Source organism: Silene latifolia, chromosome 6 (assembly GCF_048544455.1).
Source record: "Silene latifolia isolate original U9 population chromosome 6, ASM4854445v1, whole genome shotgun sequence".
NCBI lineage: Eukaryota > Viridiplantae > Streptophyta > Magnoliopsida > Caryophyllales > Caryophyllaceae > Silene > Silene latifolia.
In genome coordinates, this window is record NC_133531.1 from 90358598 (window position 1) to 90371193 (window position 12596).

The following is a 12596-nucleotide window of genomic DNA, read 5'->3' on the forward strand; positions in this document are numbered from 1 at the left end:
AATGAATGCAATTTAAACTACACTATATGATGCATGATTTCTAGGAAACTATGGTCACCTATGATCAAACCTCCCCAAACCGATTTAAACACTATCTCTAGTGTAGAAAAGAATAGGATTGGTCATTAGTGATTATACATGAATTCTAGTTTATATGTAACTAACTACATGAATCATGTGAGATATATTACAATGCAAACTATACTAAATGAACTAACTAATGTAAATGCAATATGCAAGCCTAAACTATATGATATATGTATGTCGCTTCATGGTTTAACCTCCCCAAACCGATTTTAAACACTATTTCTAATGTAAGAAGAAAGGGGTTTAATCATGAGGCAAATACATAAATGCAACTATACATGAGAGATAAGGAAAGAAAAGGGTTCTTACAATCATTGTAGAAGATGAAGATGGTAGATAGGAAGCATATATAGCCATGACACGAGCCAAATGAGAGAAAAAGATGAATTTTAGCCTGAACCCGCTCGGGTTAGGATTGAGACGCTCGGGTTGACAGTGAACCCGCTCGGGTTGAGAGCTGAGACGAGCGTTTTCTTAAGAATCTGCGCAGATTCTTGGGCAGGAACTTTTCCTTTTTTTCTTGTCTTTTAATCCGCTCGGATTGTACTCGGGATGCGCATATTTCGAGAAATTTCAACCCAAAACCTTTCTCTTGATAATAAACTTACTCACAAGCCCAAATTCTCCATTTTCTTCATTTCTTTACATTTTTCATCTTTTCATTTTCATTAATTTCCTTCAAAAACTCAATTAAATTATGAGATCCCTCCCTTTCATCTCTCATGCAATTTATTAAATGAATGCAAAACTACACTAAATGCATATATACAAATTAATGGTTATTAAGGAACTCCATCAAACCAAAGATTATCAATAAACAATTTTCATGGAAGATTATCACTAGCACTCAAAGCACGTAGAAGTCGGTCAAATTCTTGGGAGTGAGAAATAAATAGGCATGGATAACAACACAAGATTATGCAATGAAATAATGCCCAAGTAAAAGACCGAACAAGCATGTGAAGAATGTTATGACAAAAATCATAAAAGAAATGATGGATGGAAGGAACATGAAATGGGTAGTTGGTTGGCAATTCACTCAACTCATACTCCAAATAGTCAAAATCACCACATTCAATGCAAGTACTCTCATTATCATCTAAGGTGATTTTAAGGGTGTCTATTTGGGGTTCCCAAATGTCCTCATCATATTCCTCATCCCAACAAGGTCCATTATCAAAGGGGTTTTCATAGCAAGGCTCACCAAGCTCAACACAATTGTCTCCCTCAAATATGTCATCCTCAAAGGGTGAGTTTTCACTCAAGCTCACATCCATATCACTCTCACTTTGCCCATTAACATCAATTTTCATGGAAGTTGGGTTCATTGGTACACAAGAAGAGTAAGGTGACGGTATCCAAGCATTGGTTTCACAATCAAGAATGAACTCCTCCTCATCATCACTCTCTTCATCTAGCACTCCATCTTCCCAAGGAGGGGCAAATTTGTGGGCATAGTGGGTTGGCTCAAGGTTATAGGATGGTTTCTCATCCTCACAAATCTCATTTTCATAGTTTTCCTCAATGAAGTTTTAAAATGTGGCTTTTATTGCTTCCATACCTTCCTTGGCACTCTCAAATATGTCATGTACAATTTGCTTAAGACAATGGATGGTCATGAACTCAACAAATTCCCAAAATTCCTCACAACTCATCTCACAAATCCTACCACCACTCAAGTGAAATGCCAAGTTGCGGGTTTCAAGGTTCATGCCATTATAAACAACACAACATGCTTCATAATTTGAAAGAGTAAAACCATGATGTCAAGCATGAGTCATATAATCTTCAAATCTTGCAACATATTTATCAATTGACTCATTTTCATATTGCCAAAAAGTGAATGTAGACATGTTAAACATATGAAATAGAACAAGTACAAGAAATAAAATTCCCAAGGAACCAAAATCCCTCAAGAAGAAGCACAACTAAAACTAGACAAAAGAACAATTCAAAGACACAACACCGTCCCCGGCAACGACGCCATTTTGATGAGAGTGTCGTTGGGGCTCTCAATCAAACACATTTATATTCTCAACAAACAACTAGTTAGTGGTAAGTCGAGGTCGATCCATGGGACGGTGGTACTCAAATTATTCAATCTAATTATGGTTGTGCTTGGGTTTGTCACAATTGTAATGGGTTGATCATTCTAATCTAATAGAAGCAATGGAAAGTAAACAAGCAACAAAATTAAGAAATGTAAACAAATGACTAAAAATGCTAATATATCATGGGTTCATAAGGGATTCATGAGAGTTGATCATACAAACATGCTTCCTACTAGATGCAAGCAATTATTGTTATGATGGGATCGAGTTAGTGTATATATCTTACAATCCCTAGGAAGGTTTGGGTCCCGGAGCCGAATCGATTAGATTGTACAATACCTACAAGTCGACTTAGTCCTCCCTATCCAACTATATGCATGGTCTAATGAGACTCGAGTTGGTTTATGTCTTACAAGTCTCATTGAAAAGATAAGAAATGGTTGTAAATGCAAGGATTCATAGGCTTAGCATTTCATCAAACATAACATGTGCATAAGTTGAAATCACAACAAGCAAGCAAATTATTATGGAAGCATATTAGATTAAGCATGAATCATTCCCCATGTTTGTTTCCCCTAATTACCCATTAATCCTAGCTAAGTAACTACTCACTCATTATCAAGTTTAACATGTTAACAAGGTTGTCAATCATATTAACAAGGCAAAACATGATGAACAAGTAAGAAAGATTAACAATAATTAAAACAAAGATTAAGAGAATTATACCTATGGAGATTCCAAAATAATAATGCAAAGAATAATAGAAGTACTTGATGATTGATGGAAGGTTGTCAATCTCCCAATAAACACAAATGATCTTCGAATTACCCAATAATAAACTTGAACAATGATTGAGGAAAGATTAATATGTAATTTGTGGAAAGATTAAAGAGTAATCTATTCTAATCTACTCCTAATGAAAGCTTAACCTAATCTAAAGAAGGATTGATTTTCTCTAATCAAAAAACTTGATGGTTTGATTATTACAAATGTAGTATATGTAGTGGTACATCATTAGGTTAAGCAAGGGTAGATTAGTAAATAGCATTGCAAAGTGTTGAGTAGGGAAATGCTCCTCTCGAAGGAGATGCGCGGATCACGTAGCAAGGAAAAGCTTCCTGTCCAACAATCCGCTCGTCCCGAGCGAAATATAAGCATCCTGAGCCTCAACCCGAGCGGGTTGAGCTGTATCCTGCTTCACTTGAGCTCGGATAGTAAAACGGACGTCATTTTCTCATCCGGACTCCTATTGGAGTGATTCAAAAGCCTAGACCACTTGATTTTTCGACGCCGTTTCATCTAGTATACTTTCAGAGCCAAAGGAGAAACTCTTGGTTTGGGTTCCGAGCAATTTCTTCTTGCAATGGCTTCCTTCTCGTCATCCTTGCTTTTAAGCCTATGATCCTTCTATATACTCTTTATTCCTACATCTTTGGTCATCATTCTTGCCTCCTCTTCATACTATTTCATCCAATATCGTCAAAAAGCTTCTAAATATGCACGGGAGACGGAAATTCCGCCTCATTTATCTCCTTTCCTACAAAACATATGAAATGCACTAGGAAAGCAAAATAGGAAGGAATTGACAGATAAAACGGCCATGAAATGTTATAATAGTATGCAAAATAGACTCAATTAGGGAACTAAATGTGCGCAAATAATATTCACATCAAAAGCAAACAAGGAAAGGTGAGTCGAAGACACTCACACCATCCAACTTCAGAGCGTTCACGTCCCATCGACAGACGTCATGAAAGGAACGTTGGCTCTTCGTGCGACACATCACCCAGTCCCTCACAACGGGATAGGCTCTCTCCCCCGGCTCCATCCTCTTGGGCGCGAGGCTCGGAAAGTATGAGTACACCCACGCCTGCAAAACAAGATAATCAATAACGATCTTTCGTGATTCGGTAAGGAAAGGAAATGATCTTTCATGATACGAAATGAGGGTTCATACCTCTAGCAGCAGTCCAGGACCAATGGTGGCAGGAGAAGTCCAGTTCTCCATCAGCTCTGGACGAAATATGGCCCTCATATAGCGAATGAGGACCGAAAAGCCAGCAGTGACCCAGTCCCAACGGCATAGGCCACTCAGGTCAGAAAAGAAGGGAAGAAGCTTCGTCGACAGGCTCTCTCCCTTGTCTCCGAGGTAGATCGAAGACAAGAACCACCAGAGCCACAGACGAGCTCCCTGCTCCGCAGTACAGGGAGGAGGAGCCGTCTCCCTCTCATCGATCACCACCATCGTCGGGGTCTTCCCAACAAAGTAATCCCGGACGTAGGAACTCGGCACCAACCCGGGAACCACAGCAGCTTTCGCCGCCAGGTTCCAACCGATCAAGCTCCTAGCCTCAGCCGAGTCCACTCTCATGGCTGTCTCCGGCCACTCCACAGCCTCAGACCCGCACGACAAACCAGAAATCATGCCGTAGTCCTCCAACGTGACCCCAACCTCGCCAAAAGGCATGTGAAAGGTCGAGGTCGTGTCCCAAAACCGAACAAGGAAAGCTCGAACCAGGCTAAGGTTAGCCCGGATCTTCCTTCCCTTGATGTCCCTCCATGCTCGTACCAAGGCGCCAAACGCTCCCCGCTCGATGATGGTTTGCTCCTCCGTCGACAGTCTCCCGTAAGCCTCCATCATCGTAGTGTAACCCGAGAAAGACCTGATATTCCCGGCCTCCTATTTTGATTCAAAGCAAGAGCTTTCTTTAGCTCGAATGAAAGAGAAGAGGAATAGCAAATGAGAATAAAAGAAGGTAAAGGAAAGAATGATGAGTACAATTTACCATGCTCTTCACCGTCCTGTAGGACAGGTGACTCTCCGCAGCCCAGATGAGGTGTCTGCTGTCCCAACTCTCAGCCCACTCCGGTTCTCCCCTCAGCTGGGGACCACCTCATCCAACACTGGCCCGCCTCGGGACCTCCCCCTCAACAGCCTCCTCCTCGACGACCTCGTCCTCAGTAGCCGTCACTACAGTAAAAGCCTGCTCTAACGCCTCCTCGAGCGTACGAGAAGGGTTAAGAACGGTGTCCACGTCCATGGGACCTCTCCCTGATGTAGAAGCCTCGTCACCTGCAAAATTAAAGTAAATTTAGGCCGCGTCAAGTGGCGACGAGCCTTAATTAGGAGATTTTCGAGTTTTCAAGGCCCCGAAATCGCTCTTTTCCCGCCATCTTTGGTCATTTTCCCCGAAACACATCGGCTCATCTGGTAATATGGGTCAAGTCAAGTCTAAATAGAAGCCTAGTCATGGGTTCGAATCGGAATTTCGACATCATTTCGTTATTACGGCGATTATGCCCTAGAAAAGTGCCCTGAAAAAGCCGTCACAAATCAAAAATCCGAATTGGTAGGAAGTTTACCCATCATACAAGGATCCCAAATATCAAGTTTCATCACAAATGGGCAATCCTAAGGCTATATTCGAAGCAATTTACGGTTCAGCTGTGAGACCGTCACAACTTCACTGAAATGCTCAAAACTCAATGAAAATTCAAAATGAATACATGGTTAGGATCCTTATACTACCAATTATCCATTTGCAAAGTCAATTTTACAAGGCAAAATGGTTTGGGGAAAAGCCTTAATTTTTCGACAATTTTAGGGTTGGAAACCCTAATTTGTCGGTCCAAATTGATCAAATATGGAAGATTAATGCAAAAATAATACATATACCTCGATTAGTCATGGCAAATGAAAGATTTTGATCAAATTTTGGCGAGAAATTGTTGGAATTTAAGAGAGTATTTGATGATTTATGTTTCGAAAATTATGAATAAAACACGATTTTTATCGGGTTTTTACTCAGACAGGGACACATCCAGGAAAGGACGCAGCAGGTGATGCGCCTCTTCCAAGAGTCGCAGCTCTTGCTGCGCCTCTTCCTCAGTTTCCCTCTGAATCAATTTTCGAAAATTTGTTATAAGTTCGTTATTTGTGGGCCCATCTTTGGTGCGCCTCTTCCTCAACACCCCATATCATATATTTGGTCCATTTGATGTTTATTCTTCGCCCGGACCCGTATTTTCAAGCAAACTGCAAATTGTCGCGGTACTTTATCAAGACCTCGCTTACCACAACGAGCGAATATTCTCTGACAGGTGTTTCGACACACCTCAATTCTGTTCCCCCAGCTATAGTTCCGAACAACCTATTGTCCCTCTCAAGACGTGGAGATCAGTCCCGATTATGTTCCCCCGGCGAGAGTTCCGGACAGCCATTTGTCCCTCTCAACATGTGGAGTTTAACATCAACCTCGAGTTTTGCCGAAGTTTGTTTGATGACCGACCCAAGCAGATTTCTCCCAGCAGTTTCTACCAACATCCTGCTGCCCTTCAATATTACGATTTGTTTCCCCTTGGAGTCCGACAGAGTAAGTAATTTCAAGGAATCTCAGGTATGATTTCTTCTTATGGCTGGCGAGCTTCCTTACGTAGTCTAATGGACTTTAAAAGACCCTCCCCGGAAGTCGACAGACTCTAAAATGTTCCCGACGACAGGTCCTTGGCTCAGACCCCTTGAGCCTCCTCGCGTCACCATAGTCATCAGGTTATAATCTTCGATTGACCTGATGGCTATACTTTGACCATCGCCTTGTCCAAGCCTCAGTCAAAGTGGGGGCTCTGTAGATACCTCATTTCTGCACCTCCCGCAAGCCACCCGGTGATGATTGGGCCGCATGTTTGGTACACGGAACGATTTATAACAGTTCGTAGGTTTATCGTCAAGTGATAGCTCAAACACTTGTGTCTAGCTCATGGTCATCATCTACGCGCCATTACGGTCGTTTTGACAGTAATTAGAGTACATTTGGAGTCCGGGTCAAAAACCGTCTTCATTTTCTAATAACCGTTTAAAATGCCGAGTCAGAATATTATGGAATGTTCCGGATATTTCTATTCCATATTTTCAATCTTTTAATCTTTTGGTAAATTATATCCCGGAATTATTTTATAAATATTAAGGAAATTAAGATCAAATCGCAATTCCGTAATAGAAACGCGGAAATCTTTCTTCCGCAGAAGGAAACCATTGGGGAAAGGACGCAGCAGGTGATGCGCCTCTTCCAAGAGACGCAGTGGCTGCTGCGCCTCTTCCCCAGTTCCTTTCTGCGTATTTTCAAATCTTTTCGAGATTTACTTCCAAAGTTTCTCCGAAACCCTAATTCCTTCGTGTGATTAGTATAAATAGGGACCTTCGTCCCTCATATTTCTCACGCGAGTGTCCGCCTTTCTCTTCTCCCTTTGCATTCTAAGACCACGCTCTTGATTTTTGGCGTCTACGTGCTTGAACTTTCGACCACGTAAGCTCGGATCCTTCTGAGTACCAGCCTCGTTTGCATGATCGACCAATTTGACCAACTCCACATCAATCAACTTAATCAATCTTGTTCGTTTTCCTCTTAGAGGGCACTTTCGTCGTACATTTGAGTCGAGCATCACTAAACGTTAACTTAGTTAATCTCGTTTTGTCAAACATGTAAGTCTGAGGGTGTAAATCTCATCTTTTATTATTGTACTTTATTTTTGTAATCATTATTGTAAGGTTTACGTCGAAAACACATTCAAAACCGAGTTACAAAACCTTATTTCAAACCCTTTTTACGGATTAATAAGGGACACATGTCGAGAAGGAACGCAGCAACTGCTGCGCCTCTTCGAAGGGACGCAGCACCTGCTGCGCCTCTTCCTGAGGCTGCCGCAATTCTTGCTTTCCTTCTTCTTCCTTCGTCTTTTGTTCGTCTGTGCACATTTGTTTTGTCTTCGATTGTTCTTATTTCATTAACACGATAATTCTAGTATGACAATCTTAGCATATAAATCATTAATAATTAATCATCTTTTAATTCTCGACCTAAATCCCTTGTAATTAATATTTGCGGGTTTTCGTCATTAAAATCAATTCAGGTTTTTAGAGGTTCGATTCATCAATATTGAGTCTCTAAGGTCCATCCTTTGGTATATTTTTCATCTGTTCATCGTCATCATCATCAGTAGTTTAGCATTAATAGCCTAATTAATTTGTTTTAGTTTGTTTATTTGTAATTAACCTTGTAATTAATCTTGTAATTAATTTGTTCTAATTAGTTTCATCTCATGTTTTATTGTTTTTATGACCAATTTGCATGTAAATAATATGTTAAACCACTTCTATCAGAGTCAAATATCCATAATCGATCAATAAATTACCAAAGAATACTAACAGTGTGCAGTTCCGGCTTCACAACCAGAACACAACTCAGGAACAGATGCAGCGTCTGTTGCGCCTGTTCCGGGTTGAATTCTGCCCCTGAACTTCCGTTGTTGCTTCGACTTAGTTATTAGCTTACGCATTTAATTAACTATTACTCGTATTATCCCTAATAATCTGTTCGTTAATTTATTTTCCATTTTCTTTTCTAAACCATCCGTTTTAAGTGTATTTTCGACATAAATCATTCAAACCGTTGTAATTATTGTAATTTTCTTTATTGTATTTCTTTATTATCATGTTGTTTGTATGCTCTCACATGCAATTAACCTAAGCTTCTACCTCGGCATTAATGTATGTTAAATTACGTGATTACCGACTTAGTCTAAATTCACATGTTAAGATTAATCTATTGGATGTTGCATTGCATGCATATAACCTTCAACATATCGAGTATAGACGCTTTTCCCTAATCATTAGTAGAGGCCTCTATCGAGGCGGGTGGGATTAGGCGTTCGATCAAAAGAGCTTCCTAATACACACCCTCACCCCTTACTCCAGATCTCTGTGAACATCCGTGTTCATTGGCATCCACGAGAGTCATTCTAGACATAGAATACTAAGGGTAACGAGTTCTTGGTGTTCATGTCACTAATTTATGTCTTGACATGACACGAGGTATTCGAACGGTTTCCAATTTTCCACAATAAATTGGTGGCGACTCCACAAATGCAAAGCTTGCTCGCTTTCTCCCGAGCGACCCCCGTGGGCCCGCGTCCACATTCATCTTCATCCAGTCTTCCAGAGAACCTGTCACCCTGGTAGTGAATACACAGATGCTAAAAAAATAATCATGAGTTTCAATGGCATTTTCACAAACACATCTACTAGTCTCACTGACCCCTATTCTATATATTTTTTCTCGAATGTTCAATGCTTCCTGCTTAATTAACCATCCAACCACAGAATGTTTAGGCAAGCACCATCTATCCCAAACTTCATGACACCATGGCATAGATGGGTGTGTACCTTGTAGCCATTGGTATCCAAAACGCACTGAATATCCTTTGGCCTGGGGCAGCCAAAGATTATTCTGGTAACCAGTCTTAAGAGACTCTTTCACCTTACAGATGTTCCTCCAGTTCCAGTTGGAGTCTAGAGGAGGTTCATAAGCATCCCAGACCTGCCCTTTCATATATATATGATCCACCCATTGCACCCAAAGCCTATCAGCCTTAGTATAAATTCAATTCACCAATTTTCCAACACTCGCAATATTCCACACCCCAGCTTCCTTGATTCCCAGACTACCATTCTTCTTAGGATAACAAACTTTTTGCCATGCTACTAAAGGAATTCTATGGAACTCTGTCTCACCTTCCCATAAGTAGTTCCTACAAATAGCCTCTATTCTTTTAATGACCCCTTTTGGAATTAAGAAAATGGAGGCCCAGTAATTGTGAAGAGTATTGAAAACAGAATTAATCAAAGTCACCCTGCCAGCATAACTCAGTTTCCTTGCACCAATCCCTCGGATTTTTGACACTACCTTGTCTATCAAAATATTGCAATCATCCTTAGTGAGTCTGCTTGCTTGGATAGGGATCCTAAATACATCATAGGCAGCTCTCCTTCTGTGAAACCAGAAATTTGCAGAATATCTAGCTTAACCTCATCTGTCACCCCTCTAAATATAACCTCCGATTTTGTTGCATTGACTCTCAGACCTTAACCAGCTGAGAAAGTAGACAGTGACCTCAATAAATGCATTATAGAACGTACATCCCCTTTGCAAAACATTAAGAGGTCATCATCAAACAACAAGTGATTAAGCTTAAGAGCCCCACACAAAGGATGAAATCTAAAGAACCACTTCTGTACTACAAACTCAAGGACCCTAGTTAAGTATTCCATACAAACAGTAAATAAGATAGGGGATATGGGATCTCCTTGTCTCAAACCTCTCCTACCTTGGAAATACCCAAACTGAGCCCCATTCAAAGATAATGAAAAAGAAGTTGTTGTGACACACATCATTAGCATCTTTTTGAATTTATTTAGGAAACTAAGTGCACTCAGCATTTGATCCAAAAACTCCCACTCAATGGAGTCATATGCTTTCTGCAAATCGAGTTTAAACATATATCTAGGAGAGGTATTAGACCTATTATACATCCTAACTAGATCTTGGCAAATGATAATGTTCTCAAGAATACTCCTCCCCTGAATAAAAGCCCCTTGATTCCTACTCACCACATCAGGAAGAACAAGAGATAGTCTGTTACACAGCAACTAGGAGATAACCTTATATATGACATTACAGCATGAAATAGGTCTAAAATGCTTCACACTAGTGGGTCTATCCATCTTAGGTATAAGGGTAATAACAGTCGAATTAATATGAGTTAGCAATTTACCACTCTCAAAGAAATTCTTTACAGCTGTACATACCTCAGAACCTACTAACTCCCATGCATCCTTGTAGAACTGACTAGAAAAGCCATCAGGACCTGGAGATTTCTCTTTTGGAATGCTAAATAGTGCCTATTTCACCTCAGCATCAGTGACTGGTTTATTTAATATCTCCCAATGATCCTGAGAACAACACCTACCGCTCCTTACAACTCTCACATTAACAGGTACAGTTGGCATCTGAGTTCCAAGGAATTTTGTATAATACTCCAAGAAGGCCCCCTGAATTTGATCCCCCTCAGTACACAGTTGGCCATTCTTATCTTCAATCATGAGGACTTTGTTCAACATTATCCTTCTCTTAATAACATTATGGAAGAAAGCAATATTTATATCACCCTCGAGAGACCATTGGAGTTTAGCCTTTTGAGCCAGAAAACTATCCCTAGCTTTCATGAGCTCTCTCAATTCATGAGCCACTTCCATCTCTTTTTGAATTAGTTCTAAATTCCCAGGCTTATCAATTAAATATTTCTGTATATGTTCCAATAGAGAACTAGTAATGTTAGTACTGTTTTCTATATCAGAGAAACACAACCTATTCAGTTGCTTCAAAACAGGCTTAAGAGCCTTCAATTTCTTTACCAGCTGGAACATCCTAGTACCCTCATATCTCCATTAATTGTAATCGCTAAATTTTATTTAAAGTACTTTGGTTTGTTGTACTTTGTTATTCAATACCTCGGGAAACCGAGATGGTAACAGTCTCACTTATCTAGGAAGGCCTAATTAAGGCTCTTAGATAAATGGGGGTGTTACAAAGTGGTATCAGAGCGAACGATCCTCGGGCCTAAACCAATGAACAATAATGAACATAGGTTGTGTCTAATAAAATGAACTCCGGGATAGAAACTTTTAGGAGCCCCATCTTAGGCTTGGGATGAGTAGGGCCCCTCACTCCAAACCATTGGCCCTCGCAGTTTTGAACCGAAAACCCTGAGAGAATATTTAAGAGTATGGGGTAGTTATAATGAGGTATATTCTATAGGATATTTGATATGAAGTTACTAACATTGTTTTAGGGATAGATTACGGTAAGTATTGTGAATGATTATTGACTTGGCCATAAGATGAGAATTGATATTGTTTAATGGATGAAATGAGGATTTGATGTTGAATTGTTTGGTCATGAGCATGAAGTATTTGTGAAATTGATATTGTGTGATATGTTGTTAGTAGTATCATGTCTACTGATATGCGGTTATGTGATCCCTAAACCATGATAATTGTTATTTTTTAGCAATGGAGGTATGTATAGTGCGATGTCAAGTTATGAAAGTTAGCATGGGTAGAATGCTTGTGAGGGCATATGACTTAGTCGGGGGCATACTAGTGCAGGAAACTGGAATTCTCAGAATTTTAGTCCTATTTGTTTTGGCTGCCATTTATTGCCTGAAAATTATCTATGGACGAAATGTTTATGAATGATAAGCCAGTGAGTTAACTTTCCAATGTCGTTGGTCTAATGTATAGAAGTTTTACGGTTTGAGAGAAATAAATATTTTAGTGGACAGTGGTCAGAACTCAGAATGTTTCTGTACAGTTAAGTTTTCAACAAACGATTTTGTAAAATTTCTCATATAATTTGTACTTACGATTTTTGCCTAATTCCAACTCCACTGTTTAAAAGATACATATACGTTTTCAAATTGATAAGACACACTAAAAGATCATATTTTGACATTTAATAGTGATTTTTACAAGTTGACTCAAGTTTGTGACAAATTGCTGATCAATTTTTGTTTGGACCAACTGGATTGTAAAAATCTTTATAAAATGGTTGTTTGAGATTTGAA

The 12596-nt window shown here is 39.8% G+C and overlaps 1 protein-coding gene across 1 annotated transcript; it reads right to left on the reverse strand.

Annotated features, from left to right (window-relative positions):
* Positions 1-9574: 9574 nt before the first annotated feature.
* LOC141588337 (uncharacterized) lies at positions 9575-11397 on the reverse strand. The gene is made up of 4 exons (XM_074409784.1): positions 10960-11397; positions 10780-10872; positions 10502-10620; positions 9575-9962 (listed from the first exon to the last, which is right to left on the reverse strand). Exons 1-4 carry the CDS (start codon positions 11395-11397, stop codon positions 9575-9577), a joined length of 1038 nt encoding a protein of 345 aa, XP_074265885.1.
* Positions 11398-12596: the final 1199 nt, after the last annotated feature.

Coding starts and splice junctions, on each gene's coding strand:
- LOC141588337 (XM_074409784.1), bottom strand. CDS start 11,397: ATGTTCCAGCTGGTAAAGAAATTGAAGGCTCTTAAGCCTGTTTTGAAG. Junction 10,873..10,959: donor TGCCAACTGTACCTGTTAAT/GTGAGAGTTGTA, acceptor GAGGTGAAATAG/GCACTATTTAGCATTCCAAA. Junction 9,963..10,501: donor TGCCAAGATCTAGTTAGGAT/GTATAATAGGTC, acceptor CTGGTTTCACAG/AAGGAGAGCTGCCTATGATG.